The sequence below is a fragment of the Pan paniscus genome, chromosome 11, assembly GCF_029289425.2.
Source record: "Pan paniscus chromosome 11, NHGRI_mPanPan1-v2.0_pri, whole genome shotgun sequence".
Classification (NCBI taxonomy): Eukaryota; Metazoa; Chordata; class Mammalia; order Primates; family Hominidae; genus Pan; species Pan paniscus.
This window is the reverse complement of record NC_073260.2, coordinates 28368563-28384842: the sequence shown is the minus strand read 5'-3', so window position 1 is coordinate 28384842 and position 16280 is coordinate 28368563. Positions and strand designations below refer to the sequence as shown.

The following is a 16280-nucleotide window of genomic DNA, read 5'->3' as shown; positions in this document are numbered from 1 at the left end:
AAGTTTCGAAAGGGCTGCCACTTACATTCTTACCTCTGTTAGTTCTTTCCCATCACTCACAGGGAGACTGAAATCCATGCTGAGTGCCCACAGACCTGGGTAGGAGCTGTTCCCTTGAGAGACAATGATGCAAATGAGTCAAGTGATGCCTAGTAGAAGTCAGACTGCAAGGATCACCTTGACCTCACCTTAGTGCATTAGCTAAGCAAACTCACAAGCTTTAAATAATAAAGGTAACAAGAGATTGATCTGAGGGGGGAAAGTATTATTGAGTCCCTTGAGGAAAGGAAAAAAAAAAAAAAAACAGAGGAAATGAGCTCCCAGCTCAAGGATTTTTCTCCTCCAGGCATCCTCTGTTGCTGGTTTTCTTCCATCTTCCTGGCCCTCTGGACCTCTCACTTCCCCCTCCTACCTTTTCCTATTGCTCTAACATAATAAGATAACCTCCCACCGGTTTCTCGCTATTTGGGAAGCTGGAAGGAACAGCAACGATCACCAACCCCTTCCATTTTCCGGATGGGGAGACGGAGACCAGGATCTGAGCTGACCCGACTGGCTGAGGTCGCGCCGCTAGGGGACGTGGTGTACCTTGCGGGCTCGGATGATGACAACCCAGCCTTCCCTCCTCGCTCCTCGCCCGTGCTTTCCTGCCTCAAGCTACCTCCTTCTCTTGCCACTTGGTGTTTTTATCCTCAAATCAGACAAGTATCAAGAAAAAAATGCAACCTTAATATACTTACAATGCTGATTATTATTCATAATTTTGCATTTGGGGCAATTATACTCGCTCCTACTGGGATATGGAAATCAAGGGCAGAAACAACTAGGTGACAATCTACCTCCCTGTGTATTTTAATGATGTTTAGTTTGGTTCAAATAACCATACCTCTAACATACACCCTTTTTCCTTGGGACCCACTCTTCTATCTGGCAAGGGAATAACTTCTTTAAAAACTTCGCATTTTCCAAGTGTACAGTCTTCCCTTAACCAGAACTGCAGACTCTGAATCACAGACCTCTGGCTTACCAGTTATGCTTAGCTGAGCAAACACACTTATGCAAATACGTGAAAAACAAACTGTTAGAGCCTGAAGGAATAGAGGATTTCGCTGTGATCATCATTTACGTTTTCAATATTTATGTTTACCAATATCTATCTAACCCCATAGGAAACGACGCGTCCATAGTGAAACAAGCCAGCACCCACATTTATGAAAAAATCCACGGATTTCAACAAAAATGAAGAGAGGAGAGCAGAAGCGGAGAGCCACAACCTCAGGCCCCAGACAGCAGGCAGCAGCAAGTCCTGAATGCCTTCACTCTTAACATTGCAAAGACCAAATGGCAGCAAAGAAAAACAAGAACAAACTTTAAATCCATTCACCACAAAGGAGTCCTACGCAAGTCAAAGGAGCCGTCGATTTCAAAACCATCAACTTTCAAAGCCAGGTCCCTCCCTTGCCTTACAACCTCCTGTTACTTGCTAAGCACGTTTGTTAGGCGGCTGGACAGAAACTTAGTTAAAAGTCCTCAGCCCGGTGGTGGGGGACAACCGAGTCGTCAGTGGGAAGCGAGAGGTGCGGGAGCCCCAGGGTCGCAGGGACCCCTCGGAGGTGCACGTCCAGCGGGACGAGGTTTTGCGAGAATTTCGAGGGCCCCTCGCAAGCCCTCCCGCGCACCCACCCCGACCCAGGTAACCGGAGGCCACCTACGTGTCACTTGGGCGGGTCCCGGGGCGCACTGACCTGGCGCGGGACAGGAGGGCCGGCGGCCCGGGCGGCTGCGGCAACTTCCCTCCCGGTGCTCGGTCCGCCGCTGGGTGCGGGAGGCCAGGGGAGCCTCGCCTCCTGCAGGCCGGCTCGCAAGAACGCACGGCCACCCACCCGCGCCGCGGCCCAGAGCGCGCACCCACACTCTCACTGGCACTCGCACGCGCGCCCCCAACCACAAAGCCCGTCCGCGGCGGGACAGTGTGAGCTCAGCGCGCCGTGTGGCGGGCCGAGCAGTCGCCGCGGCCTCTGGCTTCGCGCCCAGGGGGCGCCGTCCCCACACGCCGCGCCGGCCCCTTTACCTGCGCTCGCTGCCGCCGCGCGTCCCTCTCCTGCCGCCCCCGGGCTGGCTTCAGGCCGCGCGCCCAGTCCCGGCGGCCCCCGCCCCACCGCCAGCCGAGCCCGGCCCTCCGCCCGCCCCTCGGCAGTCGCCCAGAGCGGGGCCGCCCCCTGCGCCCACCCCGCCGGGGTCCCGTGCTCGGCCGGGCGGCGGGGAGGGCTCCGCGGCTCCGGGCCCTGGCCGCCCCAGATCCGGCCCGCGCTCCGCAGCGGGGTTGGAGACGGAGTCGCCACTCGGGGAGCGTCAGCCGCCGGTCGGCCCCTACTGCCCGGCTTTGGCGCGCTGGCAGGAGGAGGGGGCGCAGAGGGAGGGCCAGAGGAGCAGCGCCGACGCCAGCCTCCTCTCTTCCTCCGCCTTCCTTCTTTTCTGCTTGTTCCACGTAGCACAAGTCAGCAACACCCGAACCCCCAGAGTCCGCCCTCCCCGCTCCCAAGCTGGACCCCTTACCTGGTGTGGCGCCCCCAGCGCCCCTGACCTCTGCGCCCCCTCCTCCATTCATTGGCTCGACAGCCCACGGTGGTGGCAGGGCCGGGGCTGGGGGGTGGCCTTAGCCTCCCATTCATTATCTCAGCAGCTTCCCCCGCCCCGCCCCCGAGCCGACACACCCGCCGCGGGAGACCCGTGGCCGCCAGCTCGGGTCCCACCCCCGCCCCTCCTGCGCTTACCCCAGCGCCGGACAGCTGGCAGGACTCCGGTGGACGCCCCGGCACGGGGCATTTTCACGTTGTCGCTCTCCTCTTCCCACTCGCAAAGCTCTGGAAAACATCGCGGGGCCCGCAAAACCCCCGAAATGTGGCCTCTCTTTCGTGGCTCACTTTCTAAACTTTCCAGAAGGCGCAAAGTTTCTCCCAGCGCCGCCCTGCACTGGAGGCTGCGAAGAACGCAGAAGCGGCTTTGCTGCTAGGAAGGTGCATACGTTTCTAGTTCTGATTTTTCACTTCACTGGATCTGTAAACCAAAGCAAGTGTGTCTGCTCCCCTAGTTCTCCATATCCACGATTATAAATTTCTCTTCCGCTTTCCCAGTGTAGCTTTGCAAGTGTAAACTATCAATTTTAGTGAGAGTAATTAAGGGCGGGGACTGCACACCTGGAGGTGTGGGTGGGAGCGGCGCGGGACTAAGGCCTAGGGAACATTCTCAGGAGAGTGGCAGCCACAAGGATTCGCCCAGGTCTTATAACAACACCCACTCGATGGGGTCTCCCTAGCCACGCCACCTCACCACACCCATCTCCCACTTCTGGCTTCCCAGGATTTCCGGAGTGATCACAATTATCGGCCTCTCGCTCCACAGCTAAGGCCACCGCATATCAAAAATAGCAGCGTGTGAGTAAAAGTTTCATGAGCCCTCGCCTTGAAATGGCACAGAGGACACAGCACACCAGCAGTAAGGCATGGGGACTCGGCAGGACTGATCTGATTGAGAGAAACGCAGGACAGCGAGGCGGGGCTATGTTGGTGGTGGCCACCAGGTAACCGTGGGCTTTGCAGAAGAGAAAGGTCACTGCAAACCGTAGCTGGACGGAAACTTTTCAAGCCTCAAGTGAGTTATGCTGTGACGGGACCATGACCATCTCCCACCGGTGACTGCTTAGAACCTTGACCAAGCTCGTGTGGTTTTCACAGGATGCTCAGGGCTGAGTCCTGGCTGTAAATAATTTACTATCTAAAGCTGTTTCCTTTTAAAAACAATGGTTCTAACCTTTTTTAAAAAAAAAATCATTCAAATCTTTTTTTAAAATCCACTTTAAATAACTTTGCTTTCTATACCTTTCCTACGAATATATGATTTATTTTATAACAACCTACTATGTGAAAAAATTGAAATTTTAGTACATGCACAGTGCTAATATGTTCATGCACAATGCTACTTATGTTTGTGTACAGCATGCAGAAATGTGTATAGATATGTATACCCATGAATACAAACCACTCCCTTATCTCACAAATAATGATAGGGGTTGATACCAAACTATAAGAAATATTATATTGGGATGAATAGGCAAATGTTCACTATAAAATCTCAGTATCATAAAAAGTATATATTGGTAAGAAAAAAATATACTCGAAAGAGGTTTCCATATATTTTTAACCATAGCTCTACTCAAGTCAAAAAATCACTTATTAGCTAATTTTCCCGTCTCTTTCTTCCTATACACTGTACTTACTATCAGATTTCTTAACACCAATACTTCTATACCTAATATAAAGACATTTTAAAATTAATTATTTCCATGTTTAGCCTTTCCCCATAAATCAAAGGTAAAGTAAAAGGAGTTTCTTACCTACCACTCAACTTGAATATTTTTAATATGTTGATTTTGTCTCTTACCTTCTTAAGGAATACAGTTGCTTCTGTTTTGACTATCTTAACTACTCTGTGGCCCCTTCTAACATCAAATTGGGAGGCCTGTCCGTACAAGACATGTGTATTCAATGGTAAGTTATTTGCTATAAAACACTTCATTTCCTCTTTATTTGGTCTGCTGTGGCCTGAAATGAAATATAGAACAAACTGAAAGGTCTGCTTGGACAGACCTGTCTTCCTGACAAGCGTGGACCTGTCTAAATGAGACAGCTTCTGCAGCCAGCTTTAGATCGATAACTTTAAAATTAAATGTAGGTATGTACATCCAGTAGAAAAGGACAGAGAAAATGAAATACAATACAGAATTCAGTTCAGCATCTAGATTAATCCATAAAACCTAGCTCATTATGTTCCAAATGAGCTACTTTTCTCATCTGTAAAATGGAATAATGGTACCAGTGCAGTCTTTTATATGGTTCCAAGTTGTCTTTTATCAAAGTAAAATAATATATTTGGGTGGGCTTCTGAAGACACTAACATTGATGATGAGGTTTCAACAGGAACAAAGAATACCTTGCTAAATTTTCTTGAATGTTTTCTCCTGTCTGTAGTCCTCTTGTCATTCAGACATTCCCTTTCTTGGAGAGTCATCCTGATGCTTTCTGTCCTAACCTTTCTCTCCTCCCCTCTGCCAAGCAGTATTTCTTTAGATTTGTTTCTTCAAATGACTTCAGCAGAGGTAAAGACCCAAAGACAGCTGGCGCTGTCAAACATGACAAAAAATATACTTAGCCACAGTGGCTCATGCTTGTAATCCCAGCACTTTGGGAGGCTGAGGTGAGAGGAGCGCTTGAGCCCAGGAGTTCGAAGCTGCAGTGAGCCGCCATTGTGCCACTGCACTCCAGCCTGGGCAACAGCCAGGCCCTGTCTCTTAAAAAGTTTTAAAATTTTTAAATATATATGTATGTTCAGCAAAATGAAGCCAGGCATGGTGGCTCACACCTGTAATCCCAGCACCTTGGGAGGCCAAGGTGGGCAGATCGCTTGAGGCCAAGAGTTTGAGACCAACCTAGCCAACATGTCTGTCTCTACTAAAACCCTGTCTCTACTAAAAATATAAAAATTAGCCGGCATGGTGGTGCATGCCTGTAGTCCCAGCTGTTGGGAGGCTGAGGCATAAGAATCTCTTGAACTTGGGAGGGAGAGGTTGCAGTGAGCCAAGATTGCACCACTGCACTCCAGCCTGGGCAACAGAACAAGACTGTGTCTCAGAAAAAGTTCAGCAAAATGAAACATTGTGATGGATATTTCAAGTTCAGGTTTTACGTTAATATCTGGAAGGACACCATAGACTTTGTCAGACTATTGATATAAGCTAGTGATCCAAGGACTATAATCTGAGAAGCATTTCGGGTGGAAAAATTGGCTGTCACTGCCTTTGGCACTATTATTTGTTCAAAAGGTTCCCCAGTCATGGCACACTCATGGAAGAGTTCTCTCTTCCTCCCTCTGTTCGCTTCCCTCTGGCAAAAAGCTTTTGAAATTTTCTGTTCGAGAGTAATCAAAACTATCAGCAAAAACGATCTGTTGGAAACTTTCCCCCCAGTCTATTAAGGTAGAGACTGATTCAAAGACAGTATGTTGGTGAAACAATACCCTGATAGAACTCAGCCTTTTCCGGAAAGTTTTGCAGATGCCTCCAGGCATAGTTTTCTTCCTCCTTGAAATGGCATATTTGTGCCTCTCCAGTGTTTTTCCCCTTGGCTAGGGGGAAAAAAAAAAAGCATTCTCCTTAGGAAACCTTTCTATTTTAAAAGGCCAGCGGCAAAGGTGGGTGGGGCAGCCCAATTTAGTAAAAAGTAATAATAATAACACTCTTCAGAGTGCAGGTGGCATAAGGAGACTCCAAGAATGGAGAGAATTTGGGTTTGCGTGCAGCAGCCTCCTGCAAGGACTAGGCTGCAATGAAAGCCCCAAACAGAGTAACTCTGTGTTCACCTTTTTCTTATCACATACATCTGCATGAATACTCTGGGTAACATCAGAAGTAGGTCAAGGCTAGCAGATCCTTTCTCTGTAGTCTCCCTCATCCAAAATAAAAAAGGCTTAGATCTAAAACAGAGTGAAGAAAGAAAAGGAAAAGGAAAAAAAATATGTGTGTTATATATACAACTATAAAGCTAAAAATAGATCTGGATACAAAGAAATCATAGAAAGGGTCAACAAAACAAAAACCTAGTTCTATATAGCAAAATAGATAAATTTCTGGTAAAATTGACAATGAAAAAAGAGAAAAGAAGGCTATGAATATGGAGATTATAATTACAGTTTCAGTAGAATTTTTTAAATCCTAAGAATACTATGAACATTAAAAAACTTAGCTGAAATACTTTCTTCAATAAATTAATTTTTAATTCAATAAAAGATGAAAATTAAAATAATACATGATTTTACATTTTCCTTTGTTGACAAAGATTTCTTTTAAATAATGATACTTGAAAAATAGGTATAAACTCATGCAAACTCTCTGTAATGTAATTTAGCAAAACAGTACAGTTACATTTTGTATGATTTTAATTGAAGTACATTTATTTAAGACGGAGTTTCACTCTTGTTGCCCAGGCTGCAATGGCACAATCTTGGCTCACCACAACCTCCACCTCCCGGGTTCAAGTGATTCTCCTGCCGCAGCCTCCCGAGTAGCTGGCATTACAGGTGTGCGCTACCATGCCCAGCTAATTTTGTATTTTTAGTAGAGGCGGGGTTTCTCCATGTTGGTCAGGCTGGTCTCGAACTCCCGATCTCAGGTAATCTGCCCACCTCGGCCTCCCAAAATGCTGGGATTACAGGCGTGAGCCACGGCACCTGGCCGAAGTACATTTAAATGTATGATAAACATATCAAGAAAATTTTACTTTATGTGCAAAATTTTTAAATAATACAAAGCTCAGTATTTTTAAAACTTGAAAAACACAAAATTACAGAGCTGAAATACTTTTTAATAAATTGTAAAATTGCATTAATTCAAAAATAATACAAATGTATTTAAAACCATTAAATAATTTAAATTCTTATTTCTAAATAAATATGCAAAAAAGTTCAAAGTTTTGGTTGGTAAGACTTACCAAATCTTCATGGACAAATAACCTCTATTCAAATGGTTGCAAAGCATAGAAAAAGAAAAAAAGCACTCCAGTCCATTATGAGCTAATAAAATTTTGATACCAAAACCTGACAAAGCCATAGAAAAGAAAATACTAGACCAATCTAATAAGGAATAAAAAATGATAAATTCTACATATAGTATTATTAAACCAATTTCAATGTGTTTTCACAATATGCGTAATAAACATATTGGGTTGATACCATAAATGTAAAGATGGCTTAATATTAGAAAATGTGGCAGGATGCAGTGGCTCACGCCTGTAATCCCAGCACTTTGGGAGGCTGAGGTGGGCAGATCACGAGGTCAGGAGTTCAAGACCAGCCTGACCAACATAGTGAAACCCCATCTCTACTAAAAATACAAAAATTAGCCAGGCGTGGTGGCGCACGCCTGTAGTCCCAGCTACTCAGGAGGCTGAGGCAAAAGAATCACTTGAACCTGGGAGGTGGAGGTTGCAGTGAGCCTGGATCACACCCCTGCACTCCAGCCTGTGTGAGACTCCAGGAGAAAAAAAAAAAAAAAAATATATATATATATATATATATACACACACACATATATATATACACCTATATACGTATATATGTACATATATACGTATATAGGTGTATATATATATGTACATATTTCATGTTCAGGAAATTCCTCCCTATTCCTACTTTGCTAAGATAAAAAAATGAGTTGTGAATTACTTTACATTTTCATATATATGTATATATGTACACATATACATAAGTGTACATATATACGTATATATGTATATATGTATATGTGTAATATATACATATATATGTATGTACATATATATGTATGTACATATATACGTATGTATATATATGAAAATGTAAAGTAATTCACAACTCATTTTTTTATCTTAGCAAAGTAGGAATAGGGAGGAATTTCCTGAACATGATAAAGAGTTGCTACCAATAACCCAACTCCAGAAACATTATTTTTAATGTTAATTCATTCAACATTTTTCTTTCAAAATTGGCAACAAAACAAAGATAGCTTTTGCCATCTCCATTCAACATTGTACTGAAGCCACTTGTCAATATAATAAGACAAGAAAAACAAATTAGAAGGTATGAAAGTTAGAAAACAAGAAAAATATGATTTATAGGTTATATAGTTGTCTGCTTAAGAAATTCAAGCAAATCCAATAAAGTATCTAATAAAGAGAGCTTAGCAACATTGTTGAATATGAGATCAATATGCAAAAAAGCCACACCCCCTTAGAAAAAATAATTTTTGAAAGGCCTCTCACACATATTGATACAGAATGGCTGAGCTCCTGGCTAAACCCCACCCTCAAGCCTAGAACCCCTAACCTAAGTGAAAACAGCTGATCCTGAAGGGCTGGGCTTCTGGCTAAACCCCACCCTCAAGCCTGGAACCTTGGCCCTAAGTGAAAACAGCTGACCCCATTTTTCATCCCAAATAATTGCCTTTTGGCCCACCCTGCCCCCTGTCCTGTGCCCATAAAAACCAGACCAGCTGGCAGAAAAAAAAAAGGAAAAGAGAAGCACAAGCAGCTGACTGGCGGGGATACAAGCAGCCAAGCAGCAAGCAGACAGGCAACTAAGCATCAGAGGCTATGGATAAATGTGGCTAACTTCAGATGGTGCAGTTTCAGAAGGGCGCCCAGCAAGAGACAGCTGGGCTTCAGGGAAAGATCACCTTTTCCCCACACCATCCCCTTTCCAGCTCCCCTTTCACCAAGAGCCACTTCCACTGCTCAATAAAGTCTTCTGCATTCATCTTTTAAACAGTTCATTTGACCTGATTCTCCCTGGACACGAAACAAGAACTCAGGGTCAAAAAGGGCAGGTGCAGGAGGCTGTCACCCTGACCCTTCACTGAGCTGTTAACACTTAGCCATCCATGGACTGCAGGCTGAGTGAAATGAGCCACTCCATTCCTGTCCACGAAGGGGGTCCAGGTCAAGGGAACAAATACCATCTCAATATTAGCAACAGATTTTTTTTATTTTTTTATTTTTTTTTGAGATGGAGTCTAGCTATGTTGCCCAGACTGGAGTGCAGTGGCACTATCTCGGCTCACTGCAACTTCTGCCTTCCGGGTTCAAGTCATTCTCCTGCCTCAGCCTCCTGAGTAGCTGGGATTACAGGCATGCACCACCACGCCCAGCTAATTTTGTATGTTTAGTAGAGACGGGGTTTCACCATTTTGGCCAGGCTGGTTTTGAACTCCTGGGCTCCAGTGATCTGCCCATCTTGGCCTCACAGAGTGCTGGGATTACAGGCATGAGCCACTGTGCCTGGCCCATATTAGCAACAAGTCTTTATTATAACTTTAGTGAAAACTAACAGGAAAGTACAGTGCCTATACGGAAAATTATAAAACTTTATTAAAATACATAAAAAGGCCTGAATATGCACCGTGTTTGTGGATGCAAAACCTCCAATATATGTAATGCAATCTACTCAAAATTGCAATAGGGTTTTCACAGCCCCTGACAACTTGATTCTAAAATTCAAGGGTAAGCCTAATAAGCCAAGAATAATCAAGAGAATTCTGGAGAAGCTTAAGGAGGGAAAATTTTCCATCCAGCTATCAAGATAATCTAAGGCTTCTTTCTCAAATTAAAAATAATAATAATAACGTGGTATTGGTGCAGTGGCTGATAACGTAGCGAAAGAGAATTCAGAAACAACCACATGTAAATGTCCAAGTCCATGTAAATTCACACATCAAAGATGATTTGCTTAAAACAACAAAGCTGAAGGCCACCCTACCCAACTTCCAACTATACAACAGGGCTACGGTAACCAAAACAGCATGATACTGGTACAAGAACAGACACATAGACCAATGGAACAGAATAAAGAACTGAGAAATAAGACTGCACACCTACAACTATCTGATCTTTGACTAACCTGACAAAAACAAGCAATGGGGAAAGGATTCCCTTTTCAATAAATGGTGCTGGGATAACCGGCTAGCCATATGCAGAAGATTGAAACTGGACCCTTTCCTTACACTATATACTGAAATTAACTCAATATGGATTAAAGACTTAAATGTAAAACCCCAAACTATAAAAACCCCTTGAAGACTGCCTAGACAATATCACTCAGGACATAGGCACAGGTAAAGATTTCATGATGAAGACACCAAATGCAAAAATTGACAAATGGGATCTAATCAAACTAAAGAGCTTCTGCAGAGCAAAAGAAACTATCAACACAGTAAACAACCTACCGAATGAGAGAACATTTTTGCAAACTTTGCATCTGACAAAGGTCTAATATCCAGCCTCTATAAGGACCTTAAACAAATTTACAAGAAAAAACAAGCAACCCCATTGAAAAGTGGGCAAAGAACACAAACACATTTTTCAAAAGAAGACATACATGCAGCCAACAATCATATGAAAAAAAAGCTCAGCATCACTGATCATTGGAAAAATGCAAATCAAAACCACAATGAGGTACCATACCATCTTATACCGGTCAGAATGGTTATTATTAAAAATTCAAAGAATAACAGATGCTGGTGAGGTTGTGGAGGAAAACAAAAACAAAAACAAAAAAATAGCGTATACACTGTTGGTGGGAGTGTAAATTAGTTCAACCATTCTGGAAGACAGGGTGGCAAGTCCTCAAAGACCTAAAGACAGAAATGCCATTCAACCCAGCAATCCCATTACTGGGAATATACCCAAAGGAATACAGAAATCATTCCATTATAAGGACACATGCACACATATGTTCATTGAAGCACTATTCACAATAGCAAAGACATGCAATCAACCTAAATGCCCATCAGTGACAGATGGGCTAAAAAAAATGTGGATAAAGAAAATGTGGTACATACACACCATGGAATACTATGCAGCCATAACAAGGAATGAGATCTTGTCCTTTGCAGGGACATGGATGGAGCTAGAGGCCATTATCCTTAGCAAATTAATGTAGGAATAGAAAACCAAACACCACATATTCTCACTTATAAGTGAGAGCTAAATGATGACAACACATGGACACATAGAGGGGAACAAAACACACTGGGGCCTATTGGAGTGTGGAGGGTGGGAGGAGGGAGAGGATCAGGAAAAATAACTAATAGGTACTAGGCTTAATACCTGGGTGATGAAATAGTCTGTACAACAAACCCCCATGACACAACTATACCTATGTAACAAACCTGCACATGTACCCCTGAACTTAAAATAAAAGCTAAAAAAAAAAATGTGTTGTTGCTTAATAAATGATGCTGAGATAATTGGCACTTTATATACAGGAAAAAAATCAGTTCTCTACATCACGCTACTTTTTAAAAGGTTGTTAACCTTTTAAACATAGGTTTTGACATAGGGATCTGATATTTCTTCCTCTTTAAGAACCTTTAAAAAATAGTGTGACATAGGGATCTGATATTTTTTCCTCTATAAGAACATTTTAAAAAGTAGTGTGATGTAGGGATCTGATATTTTTTCCTCTACATAAAGTGCCAATTATCTTTGCATCATGGCACATGTATACCTATGTAACAAACCTGCACATTCTGTACATGTATCCCAGAACTTAAAGTATAATTTTTAAAAATTAATCAATTAATTAAAAAGTTACTTTGTTATATATGAGTATTAAATAAGTTTTTTTAAAAAAAACAAAAATTTCTTAATGAATTAAAAACCTAAATTTGCAAAGTGAAACTTCCAGATTTTTGGAATATCTTCATCACTTCAGGGTAGAGAAGAATCTCTTACAAAAGACACAAAAATACCACAAAAAATTGCTCCTTTCTTTCACATAAAATATGTCTTGTTCTAATATGCTGGATTTTTGTGAGATCTAGTAGCTCATAGGATGTCGACCTCAAATTCTGCAATGAGTATTCCAAGGAATATGAACAGTATTATGTCATCCTGTGCAACAGCAGGATTTTCCTACATTATGTGTATTTTATGTCATTTTCATGTTTTGCCTTGATGGCCCAGTATACCTTCAAGGGCAAGGTGGAAGCAGCAGTGCCCACATGCCCTTACAGCAGGCTCTGAAACATTTCTGGGTATAGACCCGTCCCTTTGAGAACCTAATCAAAGCTGTAGATAAATGTAGAATATACATATTGTAGGAGAGGCCTCTAGTGACAATATCCATTCTTGCCCTCTTGGACATCAGCTTCTTTTGGAGATAGTTGAGGACATGTAACAGTTCTCTCCAGTCGAATGTGAGCATAAGTGACTTCTGCCAGTTCTGAGACTACCTGTAAAATCCTCCCATGGGTGCTCCTCTGTGCTATGAGTCCCTTCTGGCTAAGATGGTGATGCCCACACCAACTTTGGAAGCCAAGATAATAAGCAGCCATAGTCCTGACACCTAAGCATCCATGTAGAGTAGCACCTCTCTGCTAACATGGATACCCACTACGGATTCTTGTATGAAAAAAGAAATTTCCTTGATCCATTAAATTGTGAGAATCTTAGCTTAACTAATGCATATATTCACCCACCTTCTGAACGTAATCTCAGGGGTTCAATGACACCCTGTAGGCTAGATCATGGATGGATCAGAGAAAAGGAGAGACTCAAATGTACTGCCCCTAGAGTGAGTACTCACTATAAGTGGACAAGTTAAAGAAGTGACACCTTTGCAGAAACTGCTGGATTAGGCACTGATTATATTTAACTGAATGGCTCTGTCAAACCCCTGCATTTCTCAGAGGCCAACATATACTCTGCCAGATACAGAAACAGAGTACATTCCAGTGATTTTTTTTTTTTAAAGACACAAATGGAAGACCAGTCAGCACTATCAGGAATGGACTACTGATATACACAATATGGGTGAATCTCAAAACACTCTGAGCAAAAAATGACACAAAACAGTACATACTACATGATTTCATGTTTATAAAGCTCTAGAATAGAAAAAACTAATCTATGATGAAAGAAATAGAGCATTGATTGCCTTTGGGGTGGGGATTGACTGAAAAGGCACACAAGGAAACTGCAGTCAGGGAAATATCCTGTATATCTTGCTTTGTGTGGTGATTGCATGGGTATATGTATTCCGCTAACATGGGTATATGTAACCACCACACAAAACAAGATGCAGGACATTGCACTGAACATTTAAGATTGGTAGAATTTAACGTTCATAAATTACACCTCAATAATATATTTTTAAATGCAAATGAGGCAGGTTGTGATGGCTCATGCCTGTAATCCCAGCACTTCGGGAGGCCGAGGCAGCAGATCACTTTAGGCCAGACGTTCGAGACCAGCCTGGCCAACATAGCAAAATGATGTCTCTACTAGAAATACAAAAAATTAGCTGGGTGTGGTGGCACCACCTGCAGTCCCAGCTACTCAGGAGGCTGAGGCAGCATCGCTGGAGCCCGGGAGGTGGAGGTTGCAGTGGGCCAAGATCACGCCACTGCACTCCAGCCTGGGTGACAGAGCAAGACTATGTCTCAAAAAAAAAAAAAAAAAAAAAAAGGGCAAATGAAATTATTGGGGTCTATCCATACAATAATATTTCTAAAACAAACTATTATGGAATAATGTTCAGCCATTAGATCCTTCGGGGGCTACTGTTGTGATTAACCACATATTATCACTATAACACCTAACAGCAGAAAGTGATTGTATTCCTAGGTAAAACCAAGACACACGATAAACATGTCCTAAGACAAATTATAAGAAACAAGTTAATAGTTTGTTCCTATGCATAAAGCTTGTGGTTTCTCATAGATAGCATCCTAATTCCATGTAACCATAAAATATACTTTGATAATCAGTGTGTATAGTTTTTCTGTCTGTAGTGGGATAGAAAAATTAATTGACAGGACTCTATTTTGAGATTCTTATGCCATATTGTCTTCTCCCTGTATTTCCACTTTTCCCTCTCTCATTGTTGAATAGTAATATGCTCTGTGCTTATTGCTCAGGAAAGTACAAGACAGAACAGAGAACAGAAGAGCCAAAAATCTTTACAGAAAGATTAGGAGAAAGGGATTTAAAAAGTGGCATGAATAGACCTTAGTTCCCCAGACTGAAAACAGATATTCTACAAGTGAAAGAGTGATAAACAGAGGTCTGTGTATCCTGAGAGCAGACAGCTCATCTGCCCTGCTTCCCAGCAGTGAAGCTGGGGAGACAGCAAGACCCTGGAGAATAAAAGACTTCAAGGGATAGGAATTCTTAGGTAGATGTGCCCTAGAATAGCTTAGTCACAGATGCTCATGTCCCATGAATGGCATAGTGGCAATGGACTTGGGCAAATGAAGTAGCAAAGTTAACCTCTAAGGACCAAAACTAGCTGGACCTTCTCCAACATGTTGCAACTACAGAAAACTCTGGAATGCTGACTGACCTGGGTAGGTATGTGTAACTGTTCCCTAAGAATGAAAGAAAACTCCAAAAGAGCTGAGCTCCTGTTTTCCCACTAACTCTGAAGAATAAGGGTACCAGAGCAGGAATTTAATCTGAAATAAAGAAAAATACTCTTGTATATCTAAGTTTATTGATGGTGATTCAAATCTACTGTACTGGCCAGGTTCAGTGGCTCACACCTATAATCCTGGCACTTTGGGAGGCCGAGGCAGGAGGATTGCTTGAGCCCGGGAGTTCAAGACCAGCTTCGTCTCTATTTTTAAAAATAATTTAAATAAATAAAAAAGGAACAAACCCACTGTATTAGTTTGATAAGGCTAGTATAATGAAATATTGCAGACTGGCTGGCTTAAGCAACAGAAATTTATTTGCTCAAAGTTCTGGAGTCTGGCAGTCCAAGTTCCTGGTGTTGGCAGGGTTGTTTCTTCTCAGACCATTCTCCTTGGCTTGTCTTCTCCTCGTATCTTCCCTTCATCTTCCCTTGGTCTGTGTATATCTATGTCCTAATCTCCTCTTTTTATAAGGATATGAGTCATATTGAATTAGGACCCATCCGTATGACCTCATTTACCTTAATTACTGTTTTAAGGACCTATCTCCAAACACAGACACATTCTAAGGTACTGGGGTTTAGAATTTCAAAATAGGAATTTAGAGAGGGAAATGTTTCAGCCTATAATACCCACGAAGTGTGGAGTCCTCATCCATGATTGCCAGGAACCCTTGGGCACCTCATGTCTGCACCATGGAAAGAATACAAATCCTAGAGTAAGAACCACTTTGGTATAAGACAGTTACAACCTGGAGAGGATTACTATGCAGACAAGAGGTGACCTTGCAGAAATCACTGCTAATTTGCAGAATACAAATTGACTGTAATGAGTTTGAAACAGTAACAGAGCACACTTTAAACCCCTTGGGAAGATGCAATGTGATCAGAAGAAAGAAAGTGATAGCACTTGAACATTACTAGGATTTGCTGATGAGGATAATTTATTTCCAATTTCTAAGAAAATATCTAGAAAGGAAGGAGTATGAAAAGTTATCTTTAAAACCTTTTTCTGAGACTTTAGGTTTCTGAAAGATTAACAATAGAAATTACTAGACTTCTTCCCAGAGAGAGATCTGCACTGACTTGTAGAAATTTAGATTGAGAGAGCATGGATCTGACCATTAGGGACAAGTTTTGGCAAGTGTATTAAATTGAGTACCATAATCAATCCCAAGATGAACCTGAATGAACACGATCCTCCCCGTCTATAATTTTTTTTTTTTTTTTTTTTTTTTTAGGACAAAGTCTCCCTTTGTTGGCTAGGCTGGAGTGCAGTGGCA

At 42.5% G+C, this 16280-nt stretch overlaps 1 protein-coding gene across 17 annotated transcripts in view; it reads right to left on the bottom strand.

Moving 5' to 3' along the window:
• The window catches only part of LPAR1 (lysophosphatidic acid receptor 1), a 165482-nt gene extending 162370 nt beyond the window's left edge, over positions 1-3112 (bottom strand). Inside the window, exons 1-2 of one of the 17 annotated variants that reach the window (XM_063594273.1) lie at positions 2072-2177; positions 34-113 (exon numbers count right to left, since the gene is read on the bottom strand). In XM_063594273.1, the coding sequence (XP_063450343.1) occupies positions 34-78 (45 nt within the window). In that variant the 5' untranslated portion in view covers positions 79-113; positions 2072-2177. The other 16 variants (XM_034967961.2, XM_055117740.3, XM_063594272.1 and 13 more) reach the window with 16 other exon arrangements.
• Between the last annotated feature and the right edge of the window lie 13168 nt (positions 3113-16280).